At 50.4% G+C, this 15,908-nt stretch overlaps 1 protein-coding gene across 1 annotated transcript; it reads left to right on the top strand.

Moving 5' to 3' along the window:
* Positions 1 to 271: 271 nt before the first annotated feature.
* Positions 272 to 15,251, top strand: LOC144155081 (myosin-3-like). Its single transcript, XM_077686328.1, has 4 exons — positions 272 to 732; positions 5,485 to 6,189; positions 10,463 to 10,749; positions 15,170 to 15,251. Exons 1-4 carry the CDS (start codon positions 613 to 615, stop codon positions 15,249 to 15,251), a joined length of 1,194 nt encoding a protein of 397 aa, XP_077542454.1. The 5' UTR covers positions 272 to 612.
* The last annotated feature ends 657 nt before the right edge of the window (positions 15,252 to 15,908 follow it).

The raw sequence follows: 15,908 nt of genomic DNA, 5'->3' as shown, positions 1-15,908 counted from the left end.
TGCACTATTAACTCTATGATGTGCACTGTTATATAGGCCTGATACGACCATTGTCTTCTTGAAACATTCCAGACAAAGGCGAGACAAAGGTTACCAAAAAACTTTAGACAAATTACAACGAAGCTGCGCCTAAGAAAATAATCGGAGACGAACGCGCTTCAATCTACAGCACAGGAAGGCACCCTCACAGGGCGCACTGTCGCTATCACCATCATTCATTCCACGAGCTTCGGCACGCGGCATTTCTTGCGTAATGTCCGAACTAGAGCGCGTGGCATTGCACCATATTCCATCATTCGTGTGCCAGGCCTAGCAACGACGCGGCCCTATACCGATAGCCGAGCTCGGTGCAACCCATCGAGAGGCAAGTTCCCGTTTCATCTGCCTGCGTCGAGCACAGCGTCCTTGTTCGGCGGGAGGAACTGCCTCGCAAAGTGCCGGCGCTCATCTGTCGCTCCCTCAGGAGGAGGAACATCCGAGCTCGGTGCAGCCCATCGAGAGGCAAGTTCGCGTTGCAGCTGCCGGCGTCTAGCATGTTGTCCTTGTTCAGCGGGAGGAACTGTCCCGCAGAGTGCCGGCGCTCATCTGTCGCTCCCGCAGGAGGAGGAACAGATGCGGAGGATGGCCGGAGGCTTGGATGCGGCTCCCGCCATGCGGAACGGTGCCTCGGCAGCGTCGCCGGTCCCCGCCGTTGCCAGTGCCTCGCGCGGGAACACGCGGCAACTCATCCAGGTAGGTGGATCCAGGAACCCCACTGAAGCACCCAACATCGGGGAATTTCCACAGACTGAGTCAAAATCTACATTCAGTATTTATACGAGATGCCATCGGGTTGTTGCCGGAGATCCCAATCACCACTAGACACACTCACTGGTTTTGCGTCGGACTTGTTGACTGATTGATTATGGGGTTTAACGCGCCGGAACTGCACAAGTTGTTATGCGTGCCGTAGTGGAGGGCAACGGCTGAACTTTGACACCCTGGGGATATTTCACGTGCGCCGAAAAATCGAACACACGGGCGTTTTTGCTTTCCGCCTCCATCAGAAAAGCGGCCGTCGCGGCCGGGAATCGAACCGGCGTCCTTGGGCTCAACAGCACGACGCCTTAGCCACTTTGTCCCCGCGGTGATTGTGTCAGACTTGTGCGTGCCGCGCACAAAATTTATTTATTGTTCAGTCATTCTTCTCCGTTCACCTTACACGTGCTAGTCAGGTGAACGCAGAAGTGCTAGTGCAGTGCTAGTGAAGTGCTAGTGCAAGCCCATTATTTGGTGATGGACAAATTTCAAAGCATTCCATCAAGCACGACGACAACATAATCAGCCTCAATGTGTGCATTCTTTGTTGCCCTTTGGTTTTATTTAGTCATTTTTCCAATGAAGAACATTTGGGCAAGACCTGTAATGCGCACCTTGTGCAGCTATGTACCTCTCCAATTGAGCTACAGCAAGATGTTCACAGGGAATCCGGTGGGGCTTTAAAAAAATCGCAGGCCATCACCATTAACGTGAAACCTGGGGAAGGGCGAAGATTGCAGTGTATAAGCGTATTCAAAGGTTGCAAGTCTCTCTTGCCACACGGCGCGCGGTGATTGGGCGCCGGAGACGCCCCAGTGGGAGAAGCAATCGGGAGCTTGCTGGGCCGGTGACGCCCTTGGTTAGGTGTCCCTATTCGCACGCCACGTGGGAACAATTTTTATTTTTAGTTCGCACACCGCGTGGGAACGGTTTTTATTTTTAATTCGCACGCCGCGTGCCACCAAAAAATAAAAATTGTTCGCACGCCTTCGCCTTCGTTTACGGAAGAACGATCGCAGTGCGCCTCTTTCGAATCACTCCGCTCTCCGCTAGCACACCCCAAGCTTAGCAAGCTGCCCGCATAGCTGTTGGCTAATCTGTGGTAGTAAGTAGCTGAGCAGCTTGTTACTATTGCTGTGATAAATTTGATAAACATGTTAGCCAACATGTTGGATCCGCGGGACCACACGTCGAGTGGTTCTTGGTTGAATGGTGTTTCTGGAAGTTCAGTGTTAAAGCTGACTTATCCCCCCGTTTACTTTTTTTTGTAATTCGGGTAGGCATTCTGATATTGGCCCACCGGGAAAAGCTCTACACCTGTAGTTTTTCTGCGCTCTATCATATGTGACCTATGAGCAGTTCTCGGAGAAGCATCGCGTTGTTCAGCGACAGGTGCTGCTGAATGAAATATGCATATTTCTGGAAATAGATCGCCTGATACATTTTGGTGAGTACAGCAGGCTCATGCAAGATACCGTGGTGGAAAAAATCAGTGGTACACGTATTAATGTTTTGCATCCTGTGGGTGATGTTCGTTTACCGTACATCTTCAGAGACCAAATGCGTGGCGGAAATTGCAGCAGAACACCGTGAACTTCTCACGCGCATGCCTACGGTGCTCTTAATGGGAAAAACTTGAAAGCCACAGTCAGGTAGAATTAAATAGAAGAAACTTTTGGAACGTGAAAGATGGATCAAAATTTTGTGATTTTGGTGTCGATTGAATGTGGGGTTTAACGCGCCGACGCTACACAGGCGATGAGGCGCGTCGTAGTGGAAGGCTCCGGATTTATTTTAACCACCTGGGGATCTTTAACATGCGCCTAAATCTCGAACACACGGGCGTTTTAGCTTTTCGCCTCCATCAGAAAAGCGGCCGCCGCCGCCGGGAATCGAACCCGCGTCCTTGGGCTCAGCTGCACAACGCCATAGCCACTGAGCCACTGCGGCGGGTGTGGCTTTGGTGTGTTTGCTAAATCCAGATATGTATTCAGTGTTGATATGAAATCTTTTTTAATAATAGGGGTTAGAATTTGGCATGTTTTCGCCAACTGTGGCTTTGAAGTGTTTCGGCAAGAGCACCGTAGGCGTGCGTGTGAGACGTTCATGGTGGTCTGCTGCAATTTCCGCCACGCATTTGGTCTCTAAAGATATATGGTAAACGGACAACACTCGCAGGATGCAAAAACAATACGTGCCACTGCTTTTCCACACCACAGTATATTGCATGCGCCTGCTGTACTCACCAAAATTCCAGAGATCTATTTCCAGAAGTATGCATATTTCAATGAGCAGCACCTGCCGCTGAACAACGCGATGGTTCTCCGAGAACTGCTCATTGGTCACATGATAGAGCGCAGAAAAACTACAGGAGTAGAGCTTGTCCCGGTGGACGAATATCAGGATGCCTAACCGCATTACAAAAAAAAGTAGAAGTGACAACTGGGCTAGTTGGTAATGCATATGGGACATCTTGAAGGTAGCGCACTTAAACACGGACACTAGGGAAAGAAACGACAAACCACACGCTGTGGTTTGTCGTTTCTTTCCCTAGTGTCCGTGTTTAAGTGCGCTACCTTCAAGAAAAAAAAGTAAACAGGGGAAGGGGGGGGGGATAAGTCAGCTTTAACACTGAACTTCCAGAAACACAATTCAACCAAGAACCACTCGACGTGTGGTACCGCGGATCCAACATGTTGGCTAACATGTTTATCAAATTTATCACTGGAATAGTAACAAGCTACTCAGCTACTTACTACCACAGATTAGCCAACAGCTATGCGGGCAGCTTGCTAAGCTTAGGGTGTGCTAGCGGAGAGCGGAGTGATTCGAAAGAGGCGCACTGCGATCGTTCTTCCATAAACGCAGGCGAAGGCGTGCGGACAATTTTTATTTTTTGGTGGGACGCGGAGTGCGAACTAAATATAAAAATTGTTCCCACGCGGCGTGCGAACTAAAAATAAAAATTGTTCCCGCATGACGTGCGAATAGGGACACCCAACCGGATTTAAAGAATTAAATGCACGGCCTGGCGAGAGCGGCGCCGCGCGCAGGCCGCCTCTCTGGGCCTTAGCCTCTCTAGCCCGGCCGTGTTAAATGAGAGACTGACCGCTGCACGCGTTCCAGCGCGAGGCGTTCGAAAACGAGCAGTCCCGGTTTGTTCTTTGAGTAAGCGTTTTTGCCCATGAAGATGAAACGTTCTAGCGCGAGGTGTTTGAAAATGTTTGAAAGGTGTTTGAGGTGTTTTGACTACATGAGACGACAGCGCTGTTTTCACGAGAGATCAGACAGGCGTGTCTGGTCGACGCCTTTAATTTTGACGAAAATTTTATTTATAGGTCTTTGTGCACAGGGGGAAAGATATGGGGTTATTTTGGGTGAAGCAATTTTTTCCCCTTCTGAAAATAATTCCCAAAGCCTGCTCGCGTCACTGGCGCGTTGAGTGGCTTGGGGAAAATCGGAAACTTCTACCTCTGTAAAAACAAACTACTGCACTAATCGCCATAATTATTTTTATGTAAAGACTTTGCATACTCTCAACCAATTTAACGCATTCGTGTTTGTCTTGCAGAGCGAATTCCTTTTAATAAAAATTTCCAAATTGGGAAAACATTTGAAAATTGCCCAAATGTGGGGCGTTTTTTTCTCGGAATCTGAACAAGCTAGGTAGTTCAAATTTGTTAGTCTTATTCCTTTATCCTTTTTTCGATCTTCGTGCGAATTTTAGTTTATGCGGTGAAGACACTTCAATATGAAAAAAAAAAGCTCTGTACTGCAGCAAGGTAACGCAATTTGGTTATTTTGAAAGCCAATTAAAAAAAAAGTGACCATTTGCGATTTATTTAAAACTCTCAGAAATTAAAAAAAAAAGTTGCTGTCTGCCACCTACATCAAAAACATGTTGCACTATGTTTGTTGTTTTGCCGCTACAACGCGCCAAATATGGGCCTGTTAGCAGTATTGCGGTGACATACCCAAGTGGTCTGTACGAAGCTTATGACCGCCATGTAGGGCGAGAAATGGCCGTTACAAAGAGAAAATCATTAAATAAACATTGCGGTGATCATGCTTCATTGAAATTAAGCGTGAACAAAGCAAGCACCCCTGAGCCCTCGTCATATCTTCCGCAATTATTGTTGAGCGTAGAGTCATTTCGGGATTATCTTCATCGCTGTTTGTATGCAGCACCAAGCATTTGCGCTGCTGAGCCCAAGGATGCAGGTTCGATTCCCGACCGTGGCGACCGCTTTTCTGATACAGGCAAAAAGCAAAAAAAGCCGGTGAGTTCCAGATTTCACCGCGCATTAAAGATCCCCAAGTGGTCAAAATTAATCCGGACTCCCCGATAGGGCGCGCCCTGGCAGAGGAAATGTTTTAGCGTTGGCGCGTTAACCCCATAATCAATGATTCAAACTTAGATGGATAATATTGGCCCTCCGTCAATAGCATATTTGTAGTGCGTGCACTGGGTTCACTGGCCGTGGCTGTGTGCGTTCGCCGCCTGTATGACAGCCGTGCTAGTTTAGTTGTTCCAGGCATGTAACGTAGTTTTGAGGACCGCAGTGCTGCGCGTTCTTCCCCCCGTATCGTCGGCGAGCGCGCGCGGCTGGATTTTTAATGCTGCCGCGTTGTGCGCCCGTATAATTGCATCGCCCACCGAACTACAACTTCCGTGTCACGGTGCAGACGATGACTTCACGAGCCGGTCTCCAGCCGCCGGCCAACATGGCAGACCCCGCCGACCTGGACGCATTCAACAGCCCCGAGTTGAAGTACCTGGTCGTGGACAAGAGCGACGTGTACGACCCCTCGAAGCAGGCGGAATGGACGGCGAAGGAGCTCATCCGGGTGCCCCACAAGTCGCAGGGCTTCGTCACGGGCAGCGCGAAGAGTGAGCGCGGCGACGAGCTCGAAGTCGAAGTGCTCGACACGGGCAAGCCCTTTTTCAGCAAAGACCACGTGCAGAAGATGATCCCGCCGAAATTCAACAAGGCCGAGGACGTGGCAGAGCTGACGTTTCCCAACGAGGCGTCCGTTCTGCACAACATCAAGGGTCGCTACTATTCTGGACTGCTATACACGTACTCTGGCCTGTTCTGCGTGGTGGTGAACGCGTACACGAAGCTTCCCATCTACACCGAGAAGGTCATAGAGCTGTTCAAAGGCAAGAGGCGCCATGAAGTGCCTCCGCACATCTTCGCCGTCACCGACGGATCGTACCGGAGCATGCTTAAAGACCGGGAGGACCAGTCCATCTTGTGCACGCGCGAATCCGGCGCCAGTAGGACGGAGAACACCAAGAAAGTCATCCAGTACCTGGCCTACGTCGCGTCGTCCAAGTCGCCCTCCTCCGCAGTCCACTCGAATTACCAACCACCAGTGTACAACATGGTAAGAAGCGCAGCGGACGGCCCCTCCGTTTTTTGTATTTTGTGGGCTTTATGATGTTGTTTTATAAAGAGCTGAAGTCCTGGCGAAGGGAATATTTTAGTTGTTACGTTAAAAATTTTTACACCCCTCCGTCTAACGACCACGATGGTTGAACACGAAGCTCTCTCCTGGTGGATTCTTTGGTTGGCCAATCCCACACTGGGCATATGTGCTATAGTCTGCAGGAACGCACCACTTTTCTATTGGCGGTGAGATCTTTGAGTGGCGCCCCCTGGCTCTGACGTCGGCTTAGGGATTCGCGCCGCTGTCGTCTGCTACACTCCGCTTGTGAGGGGCAACAGTGCCTGGGCTAGAAATCGCCCGCTTCGTTGCTTTAGTGCGTTGAAAGGCGTATTTCTAGCGACTCAGTTATTTTGCCAGCTTCTGACGCATCTGAATAATTTGAAGCTGTATCCCCCACAAGTTTGCAACACACGAAGAGATAGAGAACAACTTTCTTCAGAGTATCGGTCAGAAGATCAGGAGTAACTTGTCCTTTCTTGCTTATTCGCGAGGATCAGCGATCAGAGCTTCTCGATAAGTATTCAAAATGCGTAGGCTTCCCTGCAGTATTTTTGAGATGCTCCTATGAAAACTCAGCAGTCTAATACTTCGTACCAAGCAGCTGCCTCTACACACTCATCGCAAAGCAGTAAATAAAGCGGCTTTCTTCTGTTGCTTTCGTTGTTGTCTTGTATCGGATTAATGTTTCTTGCTTTTTTTTCTGCCCAACGCATTAATTTTTCTGCGCCGTCACCAACTTCTTATTCGGAGGTTTCGGGATGTTTGGGAGCCTCACAAAGGTCGTGTGGATATTTCGTTCATTTTGTAGGGCATACATTCCCTTCTTCACAAATTGGCTTTCATTACGGCTGCGTGCAAGACGGTGCATATCCGCAGCGTGCTTTGTTTATTCACATGCAAATACAATGAGAAGGTTTGTGCTACGCCACCGCAGTCGCGCCCTAAACAACGTGGTCCACAGTACTCGAAGGGGGCTTTTGTGCTCCGAATTTCTATCGTAATTATATCGTTATCATAACGAACTGACTCTCAACTCGAACAATGATGACATGATTACGGTGTTGAAGGCATGATGTACTCGCTAACTAACGTAATAAATAGTATACCTGCATATATTACAAGACTCGAAACCGAAGAAGCATTCCAAGTAGCTCTTTATTGCTTTTCAACCCTTCCAGGCGCGAAGAACAAATCCTATTATACTCAGGATGGCGTTCTATGATTTGAAGAAAATTACTTTTACTCTCTTGTCCTGGACTGAGGACCCGGCCCACTAACCATATCGATTTAATTGTTAAACAAAGTTTTCCCCTCCTCCGCTTACTCCTCCTCCTCCTCTTGATTGCAGTTTTCCTATAACGCATATCCGAATATCGGGAAGATATGGCTGTGCAAAATGTTCCGAAATATCCCTCCAAATCTTAACAAACATATATGTGTTACTATAAATTTAACGAAGACGTGACTCGTTTTGCTCAATAAACCTCCATATGGTTAGATGCCAGGTATAGAATCAGCACGCGCGTATATACACACTGGGTTATTTGGAACTCAACCTACAGTTTTTGCAGTCTATAGTGCATGTCGGCAAACTTTCATGCCTTGAAAACGTAAAGTGATGTGACAAAACGCGTTCGAGCGTTCGGCAAGGTTGCAAAAACTGTTTTACCTTACATATGATTACCGGGAATCGTGATGCCGACAGCCCTGAAGGCCTAAAATTTGTTTTGGTCTTCCATTTTCGCTGTTGTCGGTTATTAGCAGCTGACTGTTCCTTTTGTTCGAATGCTTACATGAGAAGCTGACGCCTAGCTCCGACTCTTCGCGCTCCGCACAGGACCGGCTTCGCAAGGAATGGGGTGGCACCGGCAATGTTTCTCCCGTAGCGGTATCGAAAACTATACTTTAATTGACACCATGAGCTAGTGTATGCGATTTTAAGCCTATTATTATGATAAAAAGTTACTCACACGCCAATTCTGGTGCGGACAGGCATCAGACGTTGACCGAGCGTAAAGAAACAGCAGGGAGAGCGATCCTGAGTGAAGCAGACGACAAATGCGAGAATCCCTAAGCTGACGTCACGGAGGCGCGCTTCGCAGCGCCGCCTGTGTTCGCGCTCACCGCCAATAACACCCACAGCAACTCTCGGGTGTTCACTCCGTAGGCCAATCGTTTGGGTTTGTAGTGTAGAGTTTAATATTTCGTAAGCAACGAATCTTCAACTGAAAATGGCGTCAGGCGTACAATCAGCCTGGAAAGTTTGGTGAGTGTATACAGGTTTGATTGTGAACACCAGCTCAAAGACACGGGCGAAGAGAGCGGAACTTAATGCTCGTGCTGAACCTGAACTCAAGGTTATTTACAATGCATGCAAATGTTCGCTGATACTTCACGTATGCAATAACTGTAACTGCGGGCAATAACTGCCAGGTAATACATGATCATGCTGTACAAGTGCAGTGCAGGAAATGTGGTTGTTTTGTGCCGTGCCCTATTTTGAGATTTTTCCATGCTCAATTTCCGTAATTTTGTCTCCTCTCAGGACTCTTACCGACTTGGACTTAGCGTGAGACCGGCCATGGGCGGTGAAGCAGCTGAACGGACGGCTCGGACTACTTCTCCCACATCGATCAATATTATAAAAGCGTTATTATGACGAAAAATGGCATCGTGTGGATCTCAATATGTTAGACGCTACCGGAATCCCGTTCTAAGCGGTAACATAAATCCCACCGTACCCCTGCACAACTGCAAGCGTGTGCCTGAGGACACTCCGCCAGTTTCTTCCGATGGCTCAGCTTGCGGCCGCGGATTTTTGGCAGATGAACGCGAAACTCGAAGAGATAAGGGCTGTGTTCACCTCCTTTGTGGAAAACGTAACCAAGCAGCTTGCCCCTTTCAACATGAGAGTGGCCGCACTAGAGCGTGCATAGACCGCAGCCAGACTGCAGCAGCAGGGTAGCGGAGTAGGTCCAATCAAATCCACAAAGCCGTACTCGAAACCGGCAGCAGAGGGCCTGAGTTTTGCCTCGGTTGATACAACGGTAGCAAATCGAAACTTAACCGAATAATCATGGCTAGGAACGATTGCAAAAACAGCAACAGGTACACCATTTGGCAGTGGAATTGCCGTGGGTATCGGCGCAAGCGTGATAACCTCCAACAATTCATAGACTCTAAAAGCGCTGGGGGAGTGCCAGACGTCATTGCCCTGCAGGAAACGGGAGGGCAGTCAAAATTATCGGGATACACGTCTTATTTTGACGAGGAGCTTTCGTACGGCAAGCGGACCCCGGTCACGACCCTGTTAGGCGCAACGTTCCGGCGATGCGACGCGAAACGAGCATAGGGACCGTAGACCACGTACTCGTGGAGATTATCTCCGCTCAAAAAACGGGGAAAGGGAAGTGCCTTCGTACTGAACTTTTACAGTAGTCCTCAGAAGAGACATAGATTCAAGAACCTTTTCCGCAAGGTCCTATAGATATTGCCGGTAAGCAGCCGCATGTGATAGTGGGAGACTTTAATGCACCGCACCCGGCGTGGGGGTACACGAAGGATATGATCAAAGGGAGAAATCTTTGGCTGGACTCTCAACAAGATCGAGGCCATCACTCTCGTGACGGATCCCGGGTGCCCCAAGAGCACGGCAAACAGCGTGAGTGTAGACACCACTCCGGACCTTACATTTGTAAGGAATGTCGGGGAAGGCACGGTACGGTGGCAGCGACCACTTTATCGTGGCCACCGATTTTGTGGCGGGCCCGACGAAGGCTGGGTGTGATACTCAACTGAGGGTAGTGGAATGGGATTCCTTTAGGCTCCGGCGGCGTTGCGAAGCCGCTGATGGCAACGGAGAGTCGGTAGGAGCTACCCGCGACATAACAGATTTGGGAGCGTGGGTGACGCAGCTGCACGGTGACGTAAAGCTTCGACTAAGACAATCCTGGAGGAAGCGGGACTCGAGCAGACCGACGCCAGGCTCCTGCATATGTGGGAAGCCAAAGAGGGTATGCAAAGACGACTGGCCAAGCAAAAATACAATCGCAACCTCCGCAGGCGGCTAGCCAGAGTCAACAGAGAAATTGAAGACTATGCTAATCACTTGGCACAACAGACGTGGCACAACAAATGTGACGAGATAGACAGGCAAATGGGGCTAGCAAAGACCTGGAACACACTCGGGTATTTGATGGACCCCCAAAAGAACAAAACAACTCAGAAGCAGAATCTAAGCAAAATCATTCACAAATTCGAAGGCTCAGATGAGGAGCTCATCAAAGAGATCCGAAAGAGATACGTGGGCAACGGACCCCGGGTGAAACTCAAGGATTACGAAGGTCTTTCAAAACCTAAGTTAGATGAACCCATAACGCTGACCGAGGTACGCTTAGCCATTCAGGCGCTGCGTACAAAGTCGGCTCCGGGTCCCGACGGCGTGACAAACAAGATGCCCCGGAACCTGGACGACGACTCGATAGAAGCGCTGACTCGGTACTTGAACTGGTGTTGGGAACGCGACGAGATACCCGCACAGTGGAAAGACGCAAATATTGTAATGATTCCGAAGCCTGCAAAAAAAAAACTTCACCTAGACAACCTAAGACCCATTTCACTAACGTCGTGTATGGGCAAATTGTTAGAACACGTAGTCTTAAACAGACTTCACGCGCTCATGGACGAAAGAGATTTTTCCCCCATACCATGATCGGCTTTAGACGGGGCTTGTCCACTCAAGACGTGATGTTGAGACTCAAGCATAAAATCCTTGACGGAGAAGGGTGCTCGCCGTTAGACACCATGGCCATTCTTGGCCTGGACCTGACAAAGGCATTTGATAGCGTCAAGCACGAGGCAATTATGGAGAGTCTAGAGAGCCTGGGGGTCGGCACCAGGACTTACAACTACGTTAGGGACTTTCTGTCCAACAGAGCGGCACGCCTGGTCGTGGGCGGAGTAGAATCGGATGTCATAAAGAGCAGGGGCACGCCTCAGTGCTCTGTCCTGTCCCCGTTTCTCTTCAACGCGGTTATGATCGGGCTCCCGCGAATTTTAGATTTCATAGAGGGGCTGGAACACAGCCTGTATGCAGACGACATTACCATCTCGTCTTCCGGAGGCAGTAGCGATGGAGAGATCCAGGAACGACTGCAGAGAGCCGCGGACGCGGTGGTAGAATACGCTGCCGCGAGTGGTCTGCGTTGCTCACCGCAGAAGTCCGAGCTTCTATTTTATAATCCTAGAAGGCAAACAAAGAGCGCGATGGAACCAGCTAAGCGAAGTCCTCCGATTGAGCTCTGGGCCGAGGAACTAAGGATTACCGTGGTCGACAGCATCAGGGTTCGGGGGCTCAGGATCCAAGCGAACGGGCACAACATGGAGGCTATATCAAAGCGCTGGAGGGTAGCGTGCACCAGACGACCCGACTCAACTCGCATAGTCAATCGGCATCGGGGAATGAAAGAGGAGAATCTCCTTAGGCTCGTACAAGCTTTCGTCGTGAGTCGCGTGGTGTACGTGGTGCCATTCCTCAATATGCTCACAAGTGAGAAAGAGATAGTAGATAGGCTGATGAGAAGGGCCTACAAACAGACCTTGGGCATACCAATCACGACATCGACGGAAACTTTTGCGGCCATGGGGCTGCACAACTCGGTTGACGAATTGATAGAAGCGCAACGCATAGCGCAAGCGGAGAGACTCTCGAGGAGCCAGACGGGCAGACGCACCTTAGCTTCTCTCGGTATCCGCTACGAGTCGCACTTTAGAGATAAACACTCTCTCCCGATTGCTACGAGAGGGGTACTGAAGATTCACCCTCTCCCGGCAAACATGCACCCGTGGAGGGACGTGGCGAGAAGAACGGCCAGAGCGGCAGCTCTTAAAGGAGCCATGAAGAGAAAACAAAAGTTTGTTTTATTCGAAAGATTAGGTGTTTCATAGTACCCTAAGCGCTCTCCCGGAAGCAAATGATGCTTTATTCACTGAGAAATAAAGCAATTTAAGCCAAAATTTTAAATCTCCCGCTAAATTGCACATTTCGTGACGTGAAAAATGGCGTCATACGAGCCGGTCCATGAAACAGATACTTAGTATGTCGACTCCATATAGCACCCACACGCGGGAATCAAACAGGAACCGGAACTCGTGCCGAAACCGAGACGGCGGCCATTTTACAAATACTAGTAAAACCTAGTGCACCCGCAGCCCTAGTCATGGAATCGCCTGATCGGGAGAACAAAACTCTCGGCGAGAAGCTCGGGCTTGCATTTAACAACACCACTCGAACGCTCAATGCTTCTAAGTGCACGAGCGGCAGGAGTTGTGGGATACGCGGATGGACCGGAAAGCGACCATTCCGCGATAGCCACAACAGACGAAGGCCCAGCCGTCGGCACCGCTGCCTCGTCAGCCCCGTCGCGACGGACGAATACAGACTGGTACGTATGTGCCGTATTTTTATTACGGTTAATAATAGTTCAATTTCAGTAGCAGTATCGCTTGTGCCAGTTGGCCGGTGTCGTGTATGGAAAGCCGTTCGCGCGAGCTCTCTGCTCCGACCAGAAAGATGCGAGCGTCAATGCGCGGTTTGTACGGCATTTTCCCCCAAGGTCAGAGCGCTTTGACGGCGATTTGACGAAGTCGGCGACGAGCGCCAGCATGTCGCAGGAGTGAGCTAACGTAAAAGTCCCTGCCGTATTCACTTCCTCGGAAATGAAGCGAGCACACTCGTACTTCCTTTAGCTCTCTTTCTCCTCCGTTTGCAAAGTTCACAAAACGTAGCCACTTGCTTCGCCGAGGTTCGTCGTTGGGCAGCACATGAAAGGAGATCTCCTCACCGGCGGGGATGTCGCACTCCCTCGACGATTTGCCCGTACTACATGGGCATTTCAAAACGCACCAACGAAATTTCATTGTAAAGTACTCGAACAAACTGAAGTTTTCAGTGGTTGTAAAGTGGTTCAGTGGTTGGTGAAGTTTTCAGTGGTCGGTCCTAACAACAGCACCAAGCCAACACCATTCCGAAACTTCTACGACGACTGACACTATCTCGTCGCTGCTTGCTGTTCCTTACTCCCCTCGTTTCTATTTTCACCTTTGCTGGTTGGCGATATGACGGCCAACCTCCTGTGAAGGGATTACGATACCAAGCAAGGTCGCGGCTGTGCGTGCTGGGACGGTTCGTTGGCCCCGAAGAGCCTCGAACCCGAAAATTCGTCTGCGCGACGGTGGCGACGGCGAGATGTCGAGTTCGGCTGGCGGTAGTTTCGTACGCATTGACTTACACGCTTGCGTGTTTATTCGGAACTTCAACCGTTTACTCCAACGTTCCTAGTGTCACAAAAAGAATGTGCAGTATGTTTCACGGGCATTTAGCTCGCTATGCAAACTGTAAGCCCTGCCTAACATGCGTTTGCTTTTGCCGGCCTCCCCCAATCGCAGAGCATTCTCGAGTGACATCATAGGTTCTGTTGCGGAAAATGAGCTGGTGGTCCGCATGGTCATTTCCTTTTTTCCTAATTATGTAGCTTATTTGAGCGAAGTTTGAGTTATAAATGGTGTCGTTATGGTTCTAACGAGGCAAGCTCACTATGCAAACTGGTAAGCCCTGCCTAACTTGCGTTTGATTTTGCCGGCCTTCGCCAATCGCAGAGCATTCTCGTGTGACATCATAGGTTCTGTTGCGGGCAATGAGCTGGTGGGTCGCATGGTCACTCCCTTTTGTCGTAATTATGTAGCTTATTTGAGCGAAGCTTGTGTTAAAAGTGGTGTCAGTATGGTTCTAACGAGGCAATCTTTCGAATGAACCGAACTTGTGTTTTCTCTTCATGGCTCTTTTATGAGGCAGCTCGAGCCCAACGTGGGCACGACAAATGTAAACACAATTTAATACGTGGACGCTGCGGACTACCAAATCACGCGAAGATCGCAGAGCAGATACGGCGCAATGGTTGCTGCGGTGGCGGATCATGAGGGGAACCTGGTCGCTTCCGGCTCGGTCTGGACGACGAGCCCCGAGGTAGGCGAGGAGGTGGCAGTCGCTCTGGCAATAAGAGCTGCAGTCGCCGACAGGCATCTCGAGGACGACACACCGCTGCCACTCACGCTCGAGACGGTCACCACCAGTGATACAGCATGGTCAATAGGAGAGAACGGTGTAACAGCTCGCATAGACAGGGTCGTGACTGTCAGTGACTCGAAAGCGGCGATGAGGAACTTCGCCAAAGGCCGCGTGTCGCTTGAGGCTACAAAGGTACTCGTCTCTCTATCGGAGAGTACCACCACAAGACTTAACAAGAATCCCATTACTTTCATATATGGGCTCCGGCACACTCTGGCCTCCCGGGCAACGAACGCGCTCACGAAGCAGCTCGAGGATTAACAATCCGAGCTCTCGTCTGTGAGTCCGCGCGTATCGGTGCACACGGAGACGGCAGAGAAGAGGCGCCTTCGTCGCCGACTGGGTCGGAGGGAACCGGACAGGGTGACGGCGGAGGCAATCTGCCCTCAAACCCCTGGCCATACGCGAGCGGTCGATTGGTAACGTATAGGTAAATATTAGACCATTACAGAAGCTGCCGGCTCAAATACCCGCTGGCGGACAAAATATTAGAAAGGGGGCAGGCGGTGGCATGGCGACTCCTTCAGGCGAACAGGTATCCACATCCGGTGTTATACAACCGATGCTACCCCGATGTACGATGCACATTGTAAATGGTGTAAAGAAGCCAAGGCGGATCTCGCACATATGCTCTGGGCCTGCTCGGGCCCAACCGACAATAACAGGGTGTCAAACGACAAGCTGATCCCCCCACTCGGGGGAAGACGACGCGAATCAATATAAGGAGCGACAAAGGATCCTCTCATCGCTAGACGTAACGGGACCGCTGAGTTGGGAGAGCGCGATGCTCAGTACAGACCCCCAGATCCAGAAGAAAGTGATCCAGCTTGCCGAGGGTGCCGCTGGGGCCCACGGGCTCCTGGCCGCCACCTGAGGAAGAGGAGAAGTTACATCCTCCTTTCGAAGTGGATTCGAATTAACGTTATTCTCTCTCTCTGGCAGATGATCGTCTGGAGGGAATCCCTGCGTTATACCTGTCTGACATCTAGTGCGCTTGTCTTATTTGCAAGAACTGTGCTTCTGTGGTCGCTAGATGGGTCAAGCCTAAACAACGTTCGCAGGAGGGGCAAAAGGAGGGCGCCGGGGGAGGAGAGAGTGGCAAGCGAATGGGGGGCGCTACGGTCGCCGGAGAGTGCAGACGCACTTCACGTCGGCTCCCGCTTTAATGCCCAATTACGCAGCGTTACTTAGTTACGACCAACGATTCTTCATCACCACTACGTGCAGTACACCTTACGGAGTGGAACGATAGCTGATTTGGCCCCGAGGTACGAGATTTCATCAATTTATCGACGATTTCTGTGCGCCCGGCGAGGCACCCCGGCTAAGCCTAGCTTAGGCCTATCACGAGTACGCTCCGAGCGCGGCGGCGGCGGCCTTGCGGCCTAACCCTAACCCGCTCGAGGGATCGGCGAAAGCCGAAGAGATGGCCACAGACATGGACACCAGCGCACCGATTGCAGCGGCAAACGAATAATTCCACATTTCAAGTCGACCGGAGTGCCGGAAGAACGACCATCGCGGTACCATG

Source organism: Haemaphysalis longicornis, unplaced genomic scaffold (genome assembly GCF_048455015.1).
Source record: "Haemaphysalis longicornis isolate Haplotype H1 unplaced genomic scaffold, Haemaphysalis longicornis Haplotype H1 scaffold_1, whole genome shotgun sequence".
Lineage (NCBI taxonomy): Eukaryota > Metazoa > Arthropoda > Arachnida > Ixodida > Ixodidae > Haemaphysalis > Haemaphysalis longicornis.
This window is presented reverse-complemented; position numbering and strand designations above follow the sequence as displayed.

Bases quoted from the DNA above. Each gene is read 5' to 3' on its own strand.
- LOC144155081 (XM_077686328.1), top strand. From the start codon at position 613: ATGCGGAGGATGGCCGGAGGCTTGGATGCGGCTCCCGCCATGCGGAAC. The intron at 733-5,484 runs GTAGGTGGATCC...GTCACGGTGCAG, and splicing joins ACACGCGGCAACTCATCCAG to ACGATGACTTCACGAGCCGG. The intron at 6,190-10,462 runs GTAAGAAGCGCA...GACCCCCAAAAG, and splicing joins AACCACCAGTGTACAACATG to AACAAAACAACTCAGAAGCA.